At 34.9% G+C, this 22957-nt stretch overlaps 2 protein-coding genes across 2 annotated transcripts; both read right to left on the bottom strand.

Annotated features, from left to right (window-relative positions):
• Positions 1-7148: 7148 nt before the first annotated feature.
• LOC128997617 (inhibitor of apoptosis protein-like) lies at positions 7149-7705 on the bottom strand. Its single transcript, XM_054423258.1, has 2 exons — positions 7649-7705; positions 7149-7562 (listed from the first exon to the last, which is right to left on the bottom strand). The coding sequence occupies exons 1-2, from the start codon at positions 7664-7666 to the stop codon at positions 7149-7151; spliced, it is 432 nt and encodes a 143-aa protein (XP_054279233.1). The 5' UTR covers positions 7667-7705.
• Positions 7706-19483: 11778 nt separating this feature from the next.
• Positions 19484-20318, bottom strand: LOC128988638 (uncharacterized). Its single transcript, XM_054410119.1, has 2 exons — positions 20018-20318; positions 19484-19816 (listed from the first exon to the last, which is right to left on the bottom strand). The coding sequence occupies exon 2, from the start codon at positions 19811-19813 to the stop codon at positions 19502-19504; it is 312 nt and encodes a 103-aa protein (XP_054266094.1). The 5' UTR covers positions 19814-19816; positions 20018-20318; the 3' UTR covers positions 19484-19501.
• Between the last annotated feature and the right edge of the window lie 2639 nt (positions 20319-22957).

Raw genomic sequence — 22957 nt, 5'->3', positions numbered from 1 at the left:
TGCTATTGCTGGTGTATTATAATTGCTATTGTATGTATTGCTATTGCATGTACTAATTTATGTTTGTATGTATTATCTTTTTTTGTTATTCTAGTCGCATGTTTTCTTGTAGTAGCCTATATTATCGATTGTTATTGTTGCCAAATTTTATCTATTGTTATGCTTGCTATTCAACCAAGTATTTTCTATTGCATGTAATGTTAGTCTCTTATCTGCCTGTCAATAAATTATGCAAAACAACAAAAAAAATGAAAAAAGCATGAGAAAAGGCAGAAGGGAAGAGAATTTAATTAGGCTAAGCAATTGTATTTCACATTTCACCTTCACTCTTTAATCACTTTTCGTTCATTTAATCTCAATCTTTCATTATTGTATCTGTATCAGCATGTCAACCCTGTAATATCAACCCTTGTAAAAATGGTGTTATACCGTAAACAAATAAATAAATATAATTTGGTATCTATTTGGTCTATAATTTCCTATTTTTTATGTCGAGTGTAAGGTATTAACACTTATTTAAGGGATACAATTAAACTAAAAAATGCCTTTTAATACTACACTTGATGCCTACGTACTGCACACATTTACTATACGCTAAAAAATGTATCTGTTGCAGTGTCGATTGATTTTGATTACTCACACTGTTCCACATCAGGACTAAAGAATCAACGTTTGGTCCCTGATTGGGTCTAGTTTTGATCACTGTGATTTATAAAATTTATCTTAATTCTAGGCTAAAACATTTCATTAAACCTCTAGTGATCAGCATACACTTCAAAAGGCTACATGAATAAATACTCAGTATACAAAAAAATACAACAATATTGATTATTGTTCAGTAAATTGTCATTTTGATTGAAAGTTTCCAGTTCGTTGAACCAGTGCCTTTTTAATTAAACGTAATTTATCTGTATTATTGTTACATTAGAATGGGGAAATATTCTAATGTCTAAAAATAGGTTCGTGTAAATATTCTGTATTTAAAGTAGAAATACAAACAGTTGGCAGGTCACGAGGAATCGATAAACAAGACGAAGGTACTTAATGTTTGTTTTCATCTGATGAAAAGGAAAGGCATGGCAAAAGGCAAACGTTTTGAATTAATCAAGCCTTACCGATGGCGTTCCATTTGCTTTGGAACGTATTTGACTTCCACGAAGCGGAGCACAACGATACGTTGCCGTTGGAATTTTTCAAACAGAACATATTCGAAGCTGTATTGGTTTTTTCCGGTATAGGGTCAAACTGAAATATTCGTTGCCCATTCATTTGTTGCTGCTTTTAAGTGGTTTCGCAATACGAGGATTTTTTTCTAGCAACAGTTTTCAATTTTTAATATATGAACTTTTTTTAAGATTGACATTTTATTTAACAAGTTCAAAATTGAAAGGTTCGGCGTTGAAATAATAGTGTCTATTTGTGTTGATGAATAAGAATTTGATTGATTTACACTGATAAAGTATAAGATTGCCTCAAGTGTGTGGCATGGAAATATATCGGCTTGAACAGATAGTTTTATTGTTTAACAATAAGAATGACAGTTTCAAAGTGATGTTACGATATTTATGGATGTCTAACAATAATTATTGTAAATATATATTTCTATTTTACCAACAACACGTCAATGCGTCCGATCATCATTAGCCTAAAAAAACAATTTCTACAAACTACACACATTGAATAATAACAAATATTGTAGTACATCATTTGTTAGTACTGTAATTATAGAGTGACTTCTAACAGAATTAATTGTAAATTACTTTTAAGACAAATTATCACACACTCAAAACAATTGACCGAGGTTAGTTGACTAATAGTACGATACCCACAATAAAATTTATTGGTTTGGTTTTAAAACGTAATTTTGCAGAATTATCACACACTACATTTTAAATTTGTAATTTTTGATACGCGGAATGAATAATTGTTATGCGTGTGGACAGTATTTTATCTCCTTTATTTTATCTAACACAAAGGTATTTAAAAACCTTGTTGCGGTAGGACAACACATTCAGTATTAATTTATTCTTAAGGTAATACCTGTCCACCCCTCTCATGATACAACTATATAAATCTAGCAATAGGTGTTTTCATCCTAACCAAATCAAAACATGATTTCATAAAACTCATATTTTTCAATACAATTTTTAAGTTCTATCATTCTACAAGTACGAGGTTTCAACTAAAGGGGTTTTAAATATATTGCCAGATTAACAATATACATCATGTACCGTAGGATTGGAAGACGTCTATTCAGTCTATTGTGTAGGATCTCATGAGACCGAGATGAAAGATTGCAGCATCTGTGGACCTTCTTCAAAGTGACTGATTCACTTATGACATTTTACTGATGGTAGTATCAAAATTGGAAACCTTAAACCTACACATATTAATTTTAGCCATTCGTTTTTTATACGTAACATAATAAATTATTGATTCATCTTCCAATATCTTTGTGAGGTATGTTTGAAACCATTGGAATAGTAGGTTTTTGTAGTATACTTAAAAATCTCCCAAATCGTAGCTAATTAAGTGTTTATTATATATTTTACCCCTATTATTGCACCCATACAACAACTACACACAACCACGGTCACACATTTGGTTTGTGTTAAGAACAATTAGAAAAGGTTGTGTTAAAAATTAATTTTCTAGCAAATGTGTTAACCAAAGAAAAACAGTTGATATAAATCAAACTGTGAAACTGGACATTCTTTTCAACTCTATCATATTTTTAATACTTTTGTATTGATGTATCGCCGTTTGCAATAAATAAAACCCTTCCCTGCAACCTTGGTAAGTGAGATTTCTTCCAAGGTCTTGCACTGGCCCACTTAGGTAAATAGACCAACTGTACTGAACCAACACTGTTCAACACATACCAGTCAGGCTCACAATTAATAGTTTTGAAATTAACAAACAAAAAAGTATACCATTGATTAGCTATAACTATTTTTTTATGTACAAACCGGCGGTCTTGAGGTAGTGAAATACAATTAAACTTTGCATATACAATTTTTCTGAATAATTTTGAAATCTCGTCTTTTGACGATTATGAAATAGTGGAATTTTATTTTTGTGGTTGTATCATCTAAAAAAAACAAAAAAATGTTCGTGCTTAAAAATTGTAAATGTAAAAAATTACAACAATTAAGCTATTAATTTTATTAAATCATAAGAATAATTTACCATCACGTTTTATACCTGCTTACATTCATGTAAGATATAATTAATCTGTTACTGAAATAAAATTTTATGTTTACAAACGATTTAAATCAAAAGACTACAAGCAAAAGATTACAAAACCAACATCTCCATAGAGAAATACTACGAACATTTTGTAGTATTTATTTATAACGTATTTTTAATGTATTTAAAATATTAATATTATATACTAGGTGAAACCCGTCGAAATCGACGGTTACTTTCAAGGCTTACGCTAATTCATCTAACTGCGATAAATTGAGTAAAATTATACATATTTTGAGCATTTAACATTGTTTAAAGAGTAAATAAGTGTAAAAACAATAATGATATTAATTGCGTTAGTTACCAAATATGGTTGATCATTCAACGAATAAAATATTTCCCATACTTTGGAAGAACCTTTAAACAGTATTAAAATCGTATTGGTGGATCTTTCTTAGTTAAAAACTTCCCCGATTTCATCAGTGTAATAAGGATTAATCTATGATTTTATTTGAGAGAAAATATCTGCTTGTTGAGGAGACACGTTCTAACTTGAAAGGGAGGTCCTCACAGTGTAAGTTTGATTTTTCCTTCGACACGTCGCATCAGTTCATATCGTACTTCTGTGCCAATGAATTACCCTCTAGTATAGTTTTGAGAAATCGGTTGTGGGTTTAATGTTAAAGCTAAAAGACACTTCTGCACTTGTATTATTTTGTATTGTATTACACAATCGAAGATTTTTCCAATGATTGAAAACATGTATGACAATAATCTCACGAACCTATGATGATCTGTCTAGAATAATATGATAAAATATAGCCAAAAGTGGTGAAAAAGGCAGATACCAACCCGTACAATAGATATAAGATAGTTCAATAAGAAATTAATGTTAAATGAGAGTTACTGTGATAAAAGGATTTTCTACTGATTTCGTAATGGAACGTTATATTGCAAAATATGACATGATACAGAAGGAAATCAATTTTAAAATCAGAAAATAACATTGCAAATACTTCTTTTGGACAATTCAGTAACTCCCAATAAATATGTGTTGTTTAAAATACAATTCAAAAATTAACAGCTGTTTCAGTAAAAAGTATTATCCACATGGACAAAATGTAAACAAATCTGTGGAGGGATCTTTAAGGGCTTCTGGGGCAGAGCCCTAACAGGATTCACTTAGTTTTTCTTTTGGTAACTCATCTAGAGACCAAGACCTTTCTTTGGACACCTCTACCAAGTTTCTACGTCCAGTCGTTCTCTCAAATCAATGGAGACAAAGTTTCCAATTAAATATTTAGATTCCCCCATGTTAATCTTATAGGAGAAAATCCAACTTTGATGGAATATCCTGTCCAAACTAATAAAGATTTCAAAAAAACGAAAAAGACTTTGCAAAACTACAGATCAGGGCAATTCATTTGACACTTTAGTCATCAAAATCGGTCCAAAAATGAGGGAGGAGTTCTGTTTACAAAAATCGGCTTAGCGTATTATATATATAGAATAGATGTCTCTTATTATATTTGTGAAATCACACTACTGTAGTAAAGTGCATTCACCACTCCTTAACAAGTTGGCATTTGAAGACGTAGACAAGTGATATGTCAGCCTTTGTGATGACGTCACACTCTCTAATACGCTGTTTGTTGTTAATTGTCATCTAGTTCTGTTCATGACAATACTATTATTCCTTAAAAAATATGTTTAAAAACTGTATTCTCTTTTTGTGTTTCGGATTTCATTAAAACCAAAAAACTTTGATCCTATAATAGGTTTTCCTAATCACTGTTCTGAACTAACTATTTACTTGTTGTATATTATCTGCCATTCCTATTCGTTATACAAATTAACATTGAATTTAGGTACTGCAATGATCAACCAAAATCAATCCGAAATAAAATATACAAGGCATTTAACTTTGCAGACACAACTATTTTGACACTATTAAGTTTGTTTTTCTTGTCCAAAAACAAGATATAAGTCCTATTAAATACCGGTAGTCAATTCATTCATGTGAAATTAATCAGTATTTTTGTCAATATTTGCGTAGTATACACCCACGTAATGCTAGCTTCCTAAAAGTAAACTGCTTTGTTTTAAAGGGCAAATTATATTTGCGTTCTGTAGTTTTGGTTGAGTATGTTGCATCTACGGGGATTCAATTAGCTTAGTCTCTAACCCTGTCTGTACCGTAGGTTCACTTAACTAATTGCCAAAAGGTACCCACACTCCCAAGAGTAGTTCCCCTCACCACTGAGTGTATTGGCAATGCAATACATGCTTGAGATAACGTTATACTCATACTGTAAGCAACAATGGGAATGACTGCAAAAGAATACACTTTGATATCCCTAATTGATATAACTCAAACTTGACTTGAAATTAATCATAGTTTTTTATTCAAATTCTATTATTTGAATACATTATCAAACTAACGGTTGGGTCAGTAGCAATGAAATTTACTTCTATTACACAGGGTAATTCTTTACGTATAAATGTTGAGTCGCAATTTTCAAGACATTTGTCCAATTTTATTTTAGCAAGTATTTTCTCCCAAGCAAACGATGTATATTTTTCAATTAAATTGATTGCAATAAAAAGGATTGTATACAGTTGAACATTTTACGCAACTTTTTGGAATGCAGCTTTCGTTATGTTTTATTTGTACATCGGTTGAAAAGTATCATTTGTAAAAAACCAATCTAAGTGCTAGGTTGTGCGATAGTTGAGTTAATTTTCACTACTGTACTAGGATACCAAGTTGTTGTATGAGATGAATCAGGGTTTTTATTGATAACCTTAAGGAAGTTCATAAGGAAAGGTTCCGAGGTAATACAAACATATCATCGGGTAAGCCCCTCATCAATTATATTATCAAAATAAACAAGGAAACGAATTGAGTGCATTCTAAAACAATTCTTGTGAAAAAATATCTTTTACATCAGTATTGTGTCAGTTCTTCACATCACATCATTTTAAATTACGTCACTTGCAATAACATTGGATATTGTGTTATCATAAATATGAAGATAATATTATGTTAGAATGCTGGGTATGTCACTGGGTTCCATAATATCTATCACAGTAGAAGTCGCCCCGATCTAGCAGGGGTAGTTTTGGTGTGTTGCGTGTTGCCTAGGGGTGGATTGAAGGGGTTGATTTAGGGGTGGTTTTTTGGATTAGGGGTGGTTTTAGGGGTGGTTTTAGAGTAGGGGGTGGTTTAAGGGGTGGATTTAGTGTTGGGGGTGGGTGTTGGAGTTGGGGGTGGGGTTGTTGTTTTTGGAGGGGTTGAAGACTGTGTACTCTTATGTTAATATAAATTTAATAATTATAATATTTAATTACTTCTTTGGTGTTCCTCTATGATTTATGGATTATCTTTTATGGTATTGAAATTAATGGAAAAAATATTTGAATCAGGTGTTCTCTGATTGGTTGAAAATAAGCTCGTTCCTGATTGGTTATAAATAAGTGACTGTGGTATTGAAATTGACGGATAAAAATATTTGAATTAGGCGTTCTCTGATTGGTTGAAAATAAGCTCGTTCCTGATTGGTTATAAATAAGTGACTGTGGTATTGAAATTAACGGATAAAAATATTTGAATTAGGCGTTCTCTGATTGGTTGAAAATAAGCTCGTTCCTGATTGGTTATAAATAAGTGACTGTGGTATTGAAATTAACGGATAAAAATATTTGAATTAGGCGTTCTCTGATTGGTTGAAAATAAGTTCGTCCCTGATTGGTTATAAATCTCTACTTATAGGCTAGGGAATGGTAGGTTAATTGAATAGTCGAAATTTATCAATATATCTTTTATTTTACTAGATCTATTTTGATAAACATAAAATTATAAATCTAAAAAATGTAAAATTGTGATTAATGGAATATATGGTATGAGAAAAGATAATAAAATTTGATTTAAAGTTTACTCTATGTTTTAGTAATTGAACTCATCCGTCATAATAGAGTCTCTTTCTGCCCGTTACTGTCTTTCGACAGAACGGGCAAACGTATAATCGAATAGCGCATGCCGGACAAAGGGTATGGTGACAAGGCTGAATCACAATCGTCGGGAGAGCATCCTGACAGATCTGGCAGGTGATGGTCCGTTGAGGTTCGGTTGGGGTTTCTTGACCTCGAATGATGTTATCGTCCATCTGTTGTCCTGTCATCACGAGGATCCGCTCCAAGGACGTCCGGATCTCGTTCCAGATGACTGGAGCAACTTCTGCCATCTCTGCTCGGCTGGCCATTCCAATTGCAGAATCTGCCAATGTCAACACCTCCCTTAGTTCTGTCCTAGTGGTGTTGAGGTGGCCGATAGCTCTCCACGAAGCTCTGTCACCACTGTCGGCATCGATATCCTGAAAACAAATCAAGTTTTATTTTTCTGTTGATGTCTCTAGTTATGGTTGGGTAAGAGAAATAAAATTAGGCGATGAAAACCCACCCTTAGAAAAAACTCCATTCTTTGACGTAGGATTCTTTCTTCCCGTTGGCAGCTCCGGCAGAGAGGATGGGGCTCTAGCAGTGCATGGGATGAAGAGGTCTCTGGCGAAGGACTACGAGGTGAAGATGGTAGTACTTCGTCAGAGAGAAGCTCGTTCCCCTGTGCCTGTGACGGGTCGAAGTCATCCACGGGCTAAAAAATGTAAAATATATCAATATTCTAATATACATATATTATAGATGCTAAAGATTTATTCTAAACTTATATTATTCTTACCGTGGGATTTATCCTTCTGGATGGTCCAGCAACAGGTTCAGAAGGTACTGGTCGAAGGCCTGAAACGGCATCCATCAGGTGCTGATTGTGTTGTTCTTCGATCCGACTTAGAAGTCCGGGGGTCCCTCTAAATACATGGGAAATGTAGGACCCTTCGCCGGTCGAATTGTAATACAACCAGCGTGTTCCTTCAGGAATTCTGCCGTTATTCTGAAAAACAAAATGATGTAAATTATGCAATAAATATTTTACATGGTACTAAATCATACTACTGTACTATTTAATAGTGAACATTGATACTAGTCTTACCTCATGTGTGATGAGTATCCAAAATGGATCACGTGGCCTTCTGTAGTAATCTTCATAGGTGCTGCTGAATTCTATGGTTAAATGACCCCCACTCACAGATCTTAATATTTGGACAAAACGGTCTGCTGCCTCTGACTGTAAAAGGAAAAAAAAAGATAAACCAACAATCTATTATATACTTACAGTGAAAATGTATAATAGCTAGTTATATTTACTTACATAGGTTATCTGATGATAGCCGATTGGAGGCAGTGGAGCCGTTCGGGAACCGGAGTTTTGCCAACGGGTGTCAGGTAGATGGGGGGGATGCCTTCGGCCACCTCTTGGTGCGGAGATTTGCCAACGGTGGTGGTGGGAGAAAGAGTGTGACGGAGGGAGGGAGAGCGATTGTCAGGGTTGTCTACGCTTGGCAGTTATGCGCTTGTCGCAGTGGGTTAGGTTAGGTTAGGTTAGGTTAGGTTAGGTTAGGTTAGGTTAGGTTAGGTTAGGTTAAAAATTCAATACATTTCCTTTCACAGTCAGAGATGCATAACTCCATTTCTTTGAATACAGTCAGCATCCTGCCTGGTTTGTCCACCCCTAGCGGAAGCCACTCTCACGGTCACGTGTAATCGCTCTCGCTCAACCCACAACCGTTGGCAAAACTCCGCAGTATGTGGAATTCATGGATGAAGACCCTTTCTACCTGATACCCGTTGGCAAAACTCCTACACTCGAGCCGTTCTGGCTAAATATATGAGGATATCTCCTCTTGTATTTGTGAAGTGGGAGTCATTATTCATCAGAAGTGCAGGCTCAAGCTGGAATAAATTAAAAGTTATTAGTAATTGTATTAATTACTTATTACGATGGGATGCTATTAGGAATGGTTAAAAGGTGAGTAAATGATTATACTGATAAATTACCATAATGATGTGTTCCATCTGCGTTCGCCGCACTTCGGACTCTAAAAATACTCTGAGGTTTCAGTTACGGTATGGTTGGATGTCACATCTCCTTGCCATAACTGAAGGTGTTCTTTCAAATTCAAATAATTCAAATTCAAATTCAAATTCAAATTCAAATTCAAATTCAAATTGTTTATTTGGCCATTAAACATTACATAATAGGCTATGTCAATACATAATTCAGTAAATAAAAATAAACCATCATCAGAGATTGGTTAACAATCAAATCAAACCATGCTTAGTTTAAGTCAAATAGCATACAAAATAAAAAGTTAAATAAATCAGATTAAAACCATGCACATTTGGAGAAAATAAAATCAAAAAGCAGTTAAAAAAAAGCACACACCATGCATTACCTAATTACAGGTGGACCTCTGTCTTAAGAAACTCACTAGAGTCAAATAAAGGTGTTTCTAGGAGCCAATTATTTAGAAAGGCTTTGAATTTTTGGAAAGGCAAACGCCTCACTTCAAGAGGCAGATGGTTAAAATACTTGCAACCTGTAACAGGAAAACAATTAATTGATTTACTCAGTCTGTGCCTTACAGTGAAAATATCAAACCTATTTCTAGTGTTATGGCTATGTACATGCTGATTTCTAGGTAGGTATATTTCATTGGACTTAATTTCTAGGAGACATTGAAAAATATATACATTATATACAGTCATGACTTTGTTTTGGAGAAACAGTGGTTTGGAGTGCGCGAGATCCTGGGCTCCACTAAGTACCCTCATCGCTTTCTTTTGCAGAACCAGAATTTTGTTGACTTTAGGCGAGTGACCCCAGAGTCTCGTTCCGTAGACAATAATAGAGTGAAAAAAAGCAAAGTAAGCAACACGTATAAAATCTTTTGGCAGGTAAGAACTCAGTCTTCTCAATAAAAATATAACCCTGTTAAGCCTACAGCACAGCGACTCAATATGATCTCCCCAGTCAAGGTGAGGGTCCAGAGTAAAGCCCAGCAGCTTTACATGGTCAGTGCACTCAGCAGACTTTCCCAAGCTAAAGGTGATTGCCTGAGTCTTGGATTCATTGAGGATCAGTTTGTTAACATTGAACCAGGCAGTAGCAGTAGAAAGAAAACCCTCAACTTTGGTTTTTGAGAGCTTCAAGTCAGGATCTTTGGCAAACAAGGTAGTGTCATCTGCATAAATAATAACGTTACCTGACACTTCATAGTAGAGGTCATTAATGGCCACCAAAAACAAGAAAGGGCCCAATATGGAGCCCTGAGGGACACCATGATTTACTGCCAAAGGGGTGGAATTTCTACCATTCCAACATACTATCTGCTGTCTATTGCTAAGGTAAGATCTGAGTACGTCGAGTGCACCACTCTGCAGGCCATATCTTTCAAGTTTCATAAGAAGAATTTGGTGAGAGACACAGTCAAAAGCTCGTGAAAGATCACAGAGCAAGACAGAAGTGTTTTGTTTGGTTTCAAAGCAATCAAGCACTACCTGAAGAAGGGAGTCCACTGCCGAAACAGTGGATCTGCCCTTCCTAAAGCCGTACTGTTCAGGCACAAGCAGGTGATGCACTTCAAAGTACTCATACAGTTGTTCCAGCATAACAGCCTCAAACACCTTTGCCAGAATGGGAATTATAGCTATAGGTCTATAACTAGACAAGTTATCATGAGATCCCTTTTTAAAAACTGGTACCACTCTGGAGATTTTCAAGGCGTCAGGAAATACCCCCTCATACAAACAGGTGTTTATGATGGTAGCCATGGGAGAAGCAATTACATTAATTATACCCTTAAGCAGTTCAATCGTCATGTCAAAACAATCTTTACTCTTTGACAGTTTAAAGCTATGCACAATGTTAATGATAGCAGTTGGCGTCACAGGCCTCCAAGAAAAGTTAAAAGGTACAATTGGGACTGATTTAAGACTATTTTCTACATTATCGGTACTAGTACTTGGTGTTAGGGATGTGCTACAACCCCCTATGAGTTCCTCTACAGAATTTACAAAATATTGATTAAATTCTTCAGCTTGGGCAAAGGTTTTGCTACTGACAGTGGGCTTTGATTTGGTGGCTTTAATAAAATCCCAAGCTGCTTTACAAGGATTTGCTGCATTGGAGATAGAAGCAGCCACTGAAGCCTGCTTAGCCTCTTTTACTTTTGTTTTGTAATTTGTTCTTAAATTCTTTAAATAAGGAATTAGAGTAGGGTTGTTCTTTGACAGATCACTTACAAATATAACAAAATTCCTTAACCTAGATAGTTCAGGACCAAACCAGTCAGAGGAGTGTGTTTTTCTATTGCTATTTACAACACCTGCTTGAGAAGTTTTCTTCTTAAGAGGAATGCACAAGTCAAAGGCATGTTTTATGTTGTCAAATAAACAATGAAAGGCCTCATTAGCAGTAAGGTAGGGCAAAGTCTCGCACCATAAGTCAATATGCGTTGATACCATATCATTGAAATACTGGACATTAGAGGGGTTGAATACTCTAAAACTAACCTCAGGGCTAGAATTGGTGTCTAATAGTCTGTTTTCAGCAATAGTACCACTGGATTCAGTTTCAATGGAAAGGAAGACATGCTGGTGATCTGCAATCTGTTCCCGGCTGACAGCTGCTTTGTAGTTCCAGCGATCAAAATTAGAGATAAATGTATCCAACGAAGCTTTCTCTCTTGTAGGTTCAATTATGGTACAGTAGAGGTTATAACTACGGAGTAAATTTAAAAAATCGGTGACCTCGCTTGAATGTCTTAACAAGTTTATGTTATGGTCTGTGCCAATAATCACAAATAGACCTAATGTCAGAAGATATTCGAGACACAGTTCTAATAAGTTAAAAAAAGTGACCACATTGCCACTTGGTGATCTATACATGGTAACTACAACAGTTGAGAGTTTATTAATCACCACACCAGCAAATTCCCCATGCATTTCTACAGAGAATTTTTCCAGATCAAGAGGTTTACAGTTGAGTTTATTGTTAACATATAGAGCTACACCACCCCAGGGACGGGAGCGGCAGAAGTAGGCTACCAGGTTTAGATTGGAAATAGTATTATAGAGACCTATTTCCTCATGAACCATCCAATGTTCCTGAATGCAGAGCACATCAATACCGTTCTCATCACACAAGTTCTCAAGTAAGGCTATTTTACTTCTTAGGCTTTGAATATTTACAGTGCAAAAATTTGAAAGTTTTCTAGAGGATGATAACACAGTCTCTTTAGTTAGTTCATCTTCCCTAAAAAAACACGGGAAGGAACAAAACTGCTGTCGAGTCGCGGTTTAAACATGAACTCCTTAACTAAAGTACCGACAGGCCAGAAATTTGAGTCAAGCAGTTTGGGAAACTCTGAAGGAGTCACACCAAGTTTGAAAGAGCTATAGGAATGATGCTTAGTTTTAAGTTTAACACACTCACCATTAATGCCGCTATCGTTTAGGTAGGCTACAACTTCATCAGTTGTAACCTCACTAGATAACCTTGAAATAAAAAGCCAGTTCTTCTTAACTTTTTGTTCCACAGCCCTAACCTTCAAAGCAATTTTGGATTCGTTGACAGCTTTTCTTCCAATGATTGGTTGTTTATTTTTCTGATTGGCTTTTGAAGACCTGCGACTTTGAGCTGCTTTCCAGCCCTCGTCATTTACTGTTTCGAGAGCTTCATCCGAGTTAGACAGCAAAGCTTGTGAATACGACTTACGTTCTAGGCCTATCTCGGGAACAGTCTCATCCACAGGAGATTTTGTCAGAGACCTGGATATATACGTTGCAGAAGAATGGGAGGGTAATAACAGGTCTACTTCACTAGATAGGTCTACTTTACTGATTTCAGATTTGGGTTTGCCAGTCTCACTTCTAACCTTACTTTGCAACCTCAGAACTATGTCCAGTTTGTCATTTATTGCTTTATTTTCAGAAACAACACCATTAATAGTAGTAATTAACTTAAGAACTGTTGAATGAAGGTCAAATAATTCTTCTGAAGCAAGGCTTTTATTTAACTTGTTAAACCTAACCTCACAATCACTACAGGCCCATTTAGACTTATTTCCAAGAGACTGCATGTACATATATTCTTCATCACTTACGTCTACACAAGCAGAATGAAACCACTTTTGGCAGAAAAACTCACAATAAATTCCATTATCATTGTCTAAAACAACATTTGAACAAGAAGGACAGTTAGCTGTGTTTACACTACCAGCCATGACAGACGACTCTCTTGGTCAATTGGTTCACCACCTCTCTGTAAATGTTTGTAAGTTATAAAAATAGTTACTTCTACTAGTAAAACTAATTAATGTAAATACATCTAGGATTTCTACTGACCATCAGTGTAGTTAGAGTCCACTCAATGGAGTTAACAGTTGCAACTCTGACATAGGGGTAAATCCCAGTTTCAGGGGTTGGATAACTGTACCTCCTCATGTTATGAATTTCTACGTTGGCACGGCGCTGGAAAATACATATGAATTAATAATACGGCAAATTAACAAACATGAATGATTAACAAATGTTGGATTTTTTAAACGTACTCTATTACCGTTTTCTTACATGGGAAATGTGAGCAAACCCTTCTAGAGGAAATAAATTGAGGGTAGTGTTATCATTCAATTGCCGTCTATATGATAGCAAATCTCCTCTGATGTTGGTGAAATATACTTCCCCGGTGCTGTTGTGGTTGAATGGAAGCAATAAATGTATTATTTCATTCTGAAAATAAAAACATATTTTTATAAGTAGAAACTATTTAGTTTTGATTAGTATGTATTTTGAACAGTTTATAAGAGTAAACTTATAAATAATAACTTACACGTCTCCATTGATTAAGGTCGAGGTTTTCCACAGTGGCGTCCTGGAAAAACAGTGTCAAATTAATATAATGTAGAAATGATTTTATGTCATAACATACATATAGTTCCTGTAAATTAAAACTGAATTATTAAACAGGTCTTTAAAAGATAAAGAAATATGTAAAGTATAAAAAGTATTTTTTTTCAATATAACTTACAGAATCATCATCTTGAAAGATGTCCGGACTGGGTACCTAAAAGATAAATACAAATAATGTAATATAGTTCCCGGATGTTTGCACAAGTAAATATTACGACAATATAGTACTATCCTGAAATTATAACATTTAGTTAATCACAAGACAAAATTATGGTTTTGATTTCAAAATAATCTGTTGTGATTATCATCGGTTGTACGGGTTGTTGATTGCTGTGAAGGAATGTGACAGGTCGTTAATCACGGCTCCAGCTACGTCAAAGAATGTGGCGGCTTATAAGATCTCAAGATAACGTCACTCATCCTATGCTCCTTGTTATACGTGGCTTAAAATATTTACACTTGGGCACTAAAAATATACATAACCTGAAAAAACAATTATAAGTTGACTATTTTAAAGTATACAAACCTAAAAAAAAGCAATTTTAATATTTAAGACTTACCGAACGTGAAGGAGGATTTTCCTCGTCTGAGGAGCTGATGGCTGTAAGGCCGGCTAGCAGAAACACTACCGAAAGAAACTTCATGGTGAAGATATTCACAGAGAGTGATGAGGCTTCAATTTTTGACTCTGATATATATACAGAGATAAAACCTCGAATCAGAGTGACCTGACCCTCAAAATAATCGCAATGCTATCTCTTTGACAGCTTGCCAAATTTGTTCCTCTGCTAATTTATGTGGAAACAACCTCCAAATGATTTGCAATTTCCTTGATGACTTTATATGGAGAGTTGTTTATTCTGTCCTCGGCATTTCCTTAGTCTAGTTTTGTATTTTTCTTTGTATGATACTTAATGCTATTTAGCTAGCAGAACTTTGTATTTGTCAAATAAATGTTATCTTTCAAGTTGGTATGTAATTTTAAACTATCTTTGTATTTTTCTTTGCATAATAGTTAAATATTATTTTTAAGCTGCAAATTTTATATTTCCCTTCATATAATAGGGGGCGATGTCTACTTGTACCGGCGTCTAGTTGTACCTGCTGCATTTTGGTGACAGGCGTCTAGTTGTACCCCGTCCAAAGCTGTAGAGACAACTTGACGATGGTGCGGACGTCTAGTTGTACCTACGACTAGTTGTCTCTACGTCTAGTTGTACCTCTTAAAAATCTACAGGTACAACTAGTCGGGAACGTCACCGTCTACTTGTACCTCATACGTCTGCGTCTACTTGTACCTACGACTACTTGTACCTACGACTACTTGTACCTACGACTACTTGTACCTACGACTACTTGTACCTACGATTTATTAAAAATCATAAATCTTACAACAATTTATTATAAACAACTTGCTACAAAAGCCAGGCAAATTTGGCTTGTCTGCAGCTCATTGAGAAACCCCTGTACTTGACAACAACGTACTTGTGTCCCTTGGTCAGTCCTTATCCATATTACACTTTGGTTTTCCTTATTTCTTGTCAAGATCTGCTATCATTGTTTTTTCCACTTAAACTGTACCTTTCTATAGAAAACTAACATTAACTAGCTTAAACAACAACTTTAAACAATTATCTTAAATAAATAAATTCAGAGTTTACAAAAACAAATAATTGAGTATAATAAAGTGTTTTTGTACGGTATTAGTCACGGAGAATATTACAACAAGTTCAAATTAAATATGTATATGTTATTCTTATGGATATTACGTAAACTGGCGTAGTTTGGTGGTTGATGCATATACTTTGACAAATTAGTTTATTTCACACTTAACTACTAACTTTTCTCAAAAAAACATCTTAATTACCTTCTACGCAAACGTAATTAAAACTCAGTATTGAAATACCATTGAAAAAATAACCCAGATATGACTTTTTTTGCGCGCGCTCATTAGTTCTTAGTAAAACTAATCTTGGTTTAGTTGCAGACTACATAGGCAGTGTACACATACCTAGCTCAGTATGAAATTTAGTTTATATAGTTTAAATGTAATGAAGAAATATATAAAAAGAACAAAATAATTATTATGAATGTAAAAAATAATTTACATATAATTGAATTTAACAAGAACATGTATTCAAAGGGAAAAATATACTATAATAGAAATTAAAATTCAGTTATGTTTAATCTCTACGAGTTCATGGCGTGTTCCTGAATCAACAATAAGGTATATCGTCTTATTGTCCTAATAAACACGAGAGACATTCGCCTATCTTTATGGTCGTATTATATAAATAACATTGAACTGATTAATTTAACAAATGATCATTGTTAATTTATTCTAACAATTAGGCTATTTATGTACTGTACATTTATGTTTTATGTTTTACATTTATGTTTTATATGTTTGTTTTGTGCTGTATTTATGTTTTAGTATATATATATACTGTTTAAATATTTATTTATTAAATCAATGTCCTGACTAATCAATACACAACCTAAACGATATTAACTAGAGATTTGATCATATTGACATAGCATCTCTTTATAAGAAATCTGTCCGGAGTATGTGCAATTTTGGTTTATTAAACTTATTGGTATATTGGTGTAAGATTGTTTTATGTTTATTCGTAATCCGTACGCATAATATCTACACGAAGTTGAAGCTTTTGCTTTGGTATTAACAGTCAAGTAAAATAAATAAAGAATTAAAATAAATAAATAATTAAAATAAATAAATAATTAAATAATCTTATAAATTTAAGAAAATGGGTTATTCGTTTGGCTCTGCTACCCGACCATTTTTATTATTGAGGTCTCAAATTAAAGGTATGCACGCACAGATTTGCCATCAAGCATCGGCGTATATGATTTTCTTCGTTAGGCTAAACAAATCATGTTAACAATTTAATTTTTGAGTTGTTCTAATTCTTATAACGTAGTTTTCTAAAGTTATCTGTTTTGGCTGCCTAGAAATAATCGGACGTTTGTTTCTCCTTAGAAAATGTATTGATAATTATAATAGTGATAGTTAATTATGTTACAAGACTATGACAAATTGCCAATTATTGAGTCAACTTGGTCCCCACGCACAGGCTTCGCATATGTGGGCCCTGTCGATTTTCAGAAATTACGTCCATTCTGTATCTATTATTCTTTTGTTATGAATTGCTTTTGATTTTATTTATTTGATTTAATTTTACTATGGTATTTTGCCGGACAAACTCCATTAAACATATAGCACGGGTGGAGGTTAATTTAACAACTTAAAACTAATTCATTCAACAATAGTTTGCCTGAAAACTATTTTACTAATATTTGTTTAAAGTTTTACAGAATACACTTACACATGATGCTATTGTATGTTTTTATTTATACATGATATCGGTACTTACAACAAAACTTGTGAATTTTTGTGTTTATTTATACATTTATTGTATGGCAACAACGTAAACTTAAAGATAGGAGCGAGTGTATGCAATTCCAAGATAGAGTTTAGTATCCACCGATCCTACGATAGTTTAAGAGTATATTTTGTACCTAGGGCCGAAAATGACTTTATATCAATAATGTAGGCAAGCATGTTTCTTTACAACCTTTTTATCAGCTCGTGAACATCACAGAGAAAAAATCCGCATTTCGGTGGAAATGTATTTTGCTGTCGATCTACAGAATGCCTTTATAAATTAAAATAGGCTAAAAAGACATAAAAAAAAGAATTACAAATGTTTAAAACTAACATGGGTTTAACCGGTGGGGCACACGGGAGGGACTAAGGCTAACATATCTTGTATTGTCAGCGTTCGCCGCTAGGACTGCTAAGTTGAAAAAATTTAAATTAATATTTAATTTTTTGTGATAAAATTAACTTTTTAATTATAAAATATTGTTTTAAAATTATAAAATTAATTTTTAATTTTTAAAATTAAACTGTCATAACATAACCTAACCAACCAGACTTGCTGATAATATAAAAACTATATGAGATAAAAATCTAATTAATGATTACTTATAATTTTTAATTAATTATAAAATTAATTTTAAAATTTAGTATTATAAAATTAAACTGCCATAACCTAACCTAACCAACCAAACTTGCTGATATGAAAAATTAGTTGTCAAAAAGTTAGTACTGTCGGCGGGTTTCGAACCCCGGACTTCCTGAACATCAATCCGAAACGCTACCATCTATGCCACGAATGTCGCTGAAATCACGTCGTTTCGTTACGGTAATCGTGTCGCCTCAAGAGAAGACATTAACCACTAGAGATATGACGTCACTACACCTTTAGCCTTAGTCCCTTCCGTGTGCCTATTCCTGGGTTTAACGGGTTGCTATGCTGGTGACGAAATAACAACTAATTATGAAAATAAAATCAAAACAAATGGAACATATTCCAATCACATTTATTATTTAGAGTGTATGTTAAATGGAGAAGTATGTATTGTACATTGCATAGTTTTTGTCGAGTTTTCAACCGCTAGACCTAAACTTCATTGTACACTTCATTGTTCATTGATCACTGGGAAATCCATTGTAAACTATAAGATATGCACACTAATCAATGCAAATACTCTAAGGTTATGTGAAAAAATATTTAAAGGAATCAGCAAAAATAGTAATACATAATTGCTGGGCAGCGGTCTATTGCAATTCATTAGGGATATACTGCTTGTATATTTAATGATATATATAAATGTTTTAATTAAATAAGCGATTTTCGGTACCAGGGCTGGAAAATTTTAATCACAACTATAGCTGTCATTTCGACCCTGGTCAGCAATCGGTCGACCCTGGCGTAGCTTTCAGCCTCCAATTAACGTCTGTAAAACTACTAAAACATCGTATTGCAGTGAAAAATATTTGCCAATCATACTCAATCGACTCGGAACACTGCAGTTCCTGATTTAATTAAGGGTATTATTAAAAAATACTCGTGCAGTAATCAATTAAACAGGGTAACGAATTGAAGGATAGATACAACTAGACTATAAGGATGCAAAATACGCGTAGGTACAACTAGACGTAGGGACTACTAGTCGTAGGGACTACTAGTCGTAGGGACAACTGGTCGCATCCGTACAAGCTAGGTGATACTACTTGTCGGTGGGATACACGTCTAGTTGTACCTACGTCTAGTTGTACCTCCTAAAAATCTGCAGGTACAACTAGTCGGGTGAGCCACCGTCTACTTGTACCTACGTCTAGTTGTACCTGCAGATTTTTTGACCCTAGGCCTCGAGGTACAAGTAGACGGAGGGACAACGAGACGGAGGGACAACGAGACGCGGTCCCTATAATAGTTAAATGCTCTTTGGAGCGGTAATTAATGCATTACCCTTTTACCCTTCATTTTGCAAATTACCTTCTAATTATTGGTTGTAGCAGGGAAGATATTAAAAACAATCGAAATAAAGAAATAGTACATTTATTTTTCTATATTTTTTATTACATAAAGAACTTTACGTTGGGGCTTCGCCCTGTCATCCCTGTACATTGGATTTTGAAGCCGCCTTTGTTGAAGCGGTCAATCTGCTGGTTTGTCAGCTGGTCGACAAATCTTCGAGGGAGGAAAGTGATGGCTGTCTCTCCCTTTGGCATGACGATTTCGACCATGATGGATGGGCCGTATTTCGTCTCCGTGCGCTTCATGGAGTTTATGGGGTAGCCCTCTGCGGCGGTGAGGTCCTTACAAGGGACCTTAGAAGGACCGTCATAAACCTCGAGGACAGCTAGTTCTTGCAACATTTGTTTGTCCATTATCTGAAATTACCAATTTGAGATTAATAAACAATCTTTTCCTGCTGTATTCTTTAGTAAAAAAACTGTTAAATGTGTCAAAGAGACCATATAGTTGAATTGTTTTTATTCTGTATTTTACCTGTTTTACTCGTTATTTTAAAATTTTTACATTAAATTGACCAGCAAAAAAAAATATATTAAAAAGTAATAAATCATACTTACAATGATGTAAATGTTTAAGATGGCAGATGATGTTGACTTCTAGAGTGGTGCTGCTATACTGACTATCTCGATGTTGGTCCTGCTTAAATAGGGGAAAATGGGGGACAAAGTTCACCTTGTGATGTAACTTTTAATCTGCTTGGATATTGACCCACGTTTCCACACCACCCATGAGGTAGGGGTCTCAGCGCATTCTTTTTTTGTTAACTCAGAGGCATCCCCAGGAGGTCTACACCCTCTGAGATAGACTGCCCCATCCATCGCAGTCTATGGTGATGGCCACTCCATAACAAATATGCCACCTCCCAATATTTTTTTTATTTTTTTTATTTTTTTTGTCCTTTGACTAATGTAGAGGGTTATTTACTTGGTGAAGCCTTTCAATTAACCCTTTTACCACTGACAAAGGATATTTTACTTTTATATATTTTTTTTGTCCTTTGACTAATGTAGAGGGTTATTTACTTGGTGAAGCATTTCAATTAACTCTCTTGCAACTGACAAAGGATACTTTTTCTTTATATTTTTTTTGTATCTTCCAGATCATCTGAGGGGGTTACACATACATTTGAGGATGCCTGAGGGAGACTCAATGTCTTAAGGTTTTTAGGCCAGCCTCCTCACCCCGTGGACTTACAGGTTTTACGCCAGCCTGATGAGTGAGTGGCGATCCTCTTTGAGGTTTATATCAACCTTATGCCCTGTGGACTTATGGGTTTTAAGCCTGCTTGTTGAGCATATAAACCGCACCTCAGATGATCTGTAAGATTTTTTTAGTAAGAAATATCTATATACGATAAATGATCATCTACAAACTTGCTACTTACATCTTGATATAACAAGATATAATCCCAATCTACTTTACTAGCATAGTCATGAATGAAGGGTTCGGATAGTTTTTGATATTTACTAACAATATCCCAACACCCATCAAAATTAAGAGCCATTTCTCGAAGGAAGGCTTCTGAGAATTTTTGACGCTTCAAAATTAGACTCCAGTTGACTTTGTGAAAATAAATCCTAAGCATATCAATAGAAAAATTATATTTATTGGATAAAATGTTCCAGTCCAAAAACCGATCAAACTTCATTATAAAGCTGTCAGTCATCACCCCTTCGGGCTCCTTTGGTTCTTGTGACAATAGTGACCAGACGTTTTCCATCTCCAAGCTCATACTGACCAGCTTCATAAAGTGAAAGGCTTAAGTAGTACTGAAGTGTGTATGCAGTACGTACGGCACACTTTTTATGGTCACCCATAGAACATGCTATTCCTGGCATAGCGTCAATAGCGGGACCATCTATTACACGAACATCTGAATGAAACCTCTTCAAAAACTCAGCTTTCTCCCTACCTTTAGTATATATACATTGAAAAGGGAGACATAAGGCTGAAATTAAACCCTCATTAAATGGTATACTACCCTCTTCCCAACGCAAACCATGATGATTTCGAGAAAGCCAACGATTGGTTTTTTGGGCTTTAGAGTTTAATTGATGAAAGCCGTAGGGAGGTTTAAACAATATTTGGCACTCTAGAGAACCACCAACAATGGCCAGTTCTTTTATAATGAAATTATCATTGTTATCTTTAAAAGCTTGAAACTCTACTACAGCCTCCATATTGACAATTCACTTCTAAGACGATCAGCAACGTCAGATGGTAGCTCGTCTGTTTGTTCTTTAGCGTCAGCCAAAACTTGATCGATAAAATCTTTAATGAATACTTCCAAGTAAAATAATTCCAAGAGGTTTCTACAAATTACAGGGATATTCTTTATTAACTGATTCCACTCAACTAAATTAAGGGACAAGGAGTGCTCACCGTCACTAATGTACGCGTACTGATTTCCAAATACGTTATTTACTTTGATACTTGATCCTTCGTCGGTCTTAATATTTTCTGATCGTTTTTCCAAGAGAGCTAAAGTAATTAAGTTGAAACGATCACAAAGCTGACAAAATGAATCGTATGACCAATAAACACAACCCCTTTTACCTTTGATGATTACCCCAAGACTGCTATCACGGTTTTTAACAATTCCTGTTATCGCACACTTGGTAAGCTCGGAGTCCAGGAAGTAAACTGACTTTAGAAAGACTCCGGTTAAAAGATTTATAGGCTCCTTCTCCTTAGGGATAGCTATAGCGTTAGCACTTACCTCTGTCTCCTGTGAAGTCATCTCTGCAACTAAACTACTTTCCTTATACCCTTAACCTACATCCCTTAACCCTCCCCACCCTACCCACTCATGGTTCATCCGAAAAGTAAAATAACCCCTCCTCCCCCTCCTCCTCCTCCTCTTCTGAAGACTCCTCATCTGACATAGAAGGACCTTCTCTAATTTTAACAAGGATTTTACTAGTACCATGGGGAACATTAAACTTTTTCATATCTGCATATATTTTAAAACAGTCTACCTTCTCTAAGCCAAGCAATATGTTATGCTCGTCATAAAACTCAACAGTAAGCCATTCCATGTTTACCACCTGAATGTTTACCCTAAACTGATCGCAATGCTACCCTTACATAGATATCTTTCTCACATCCCCAGTGATTGGTGTGTATGTGTAGTGTGTATCATGAATAATGAGACAGTATGCGCTTGTATTTGCAGGGATAGCATTTTTAAATTGAATTTCCAGTCTAACATCTACAGGACCGGTTTTAATAGTATCATCCTGTTCAGAACAGTCGATTACATAAATTGGACAGTTTGATGTGAAATCACTAAAGCTTAATATAGGAGAACCAACTCTTCCGTAGTAGGAGCTTTGGAAACTTGTATACATGTCATAAAACAAACAAGAGTTTCCACGGATATTATCGTAAGGGTAAAAGTTTGAATTCAAATACAATTTTACATCCTGTAAATCAGCAACGTCAAATTGAGACATGTCTTTGGTTACACTATTTTTCCTACCAGTTTGAAATGCTAA

The sequence above is a fragment of the Macrosteles quadrilineatus genome, unplaced genomic scaffold (genome assembly GCF_028750875.1).
Source record: "Macrosteles quadrilineatus isolate MER2022 unplaced genomic scaffold, UCM_ALF_1.0 Scaffold_1__1_contigs__length_201487025, whole genome shotgun sequence".
Lineage (NCBI taxonomy): Eukaryota > Metazoa > Arthropoda > Insecta > Hemiptera > Cicadellidae > Macrosteles > Macrosteles quadrilineatus.
This window is presented reverse-complemented; position numbering and strand designations above follow the sequence as displayed.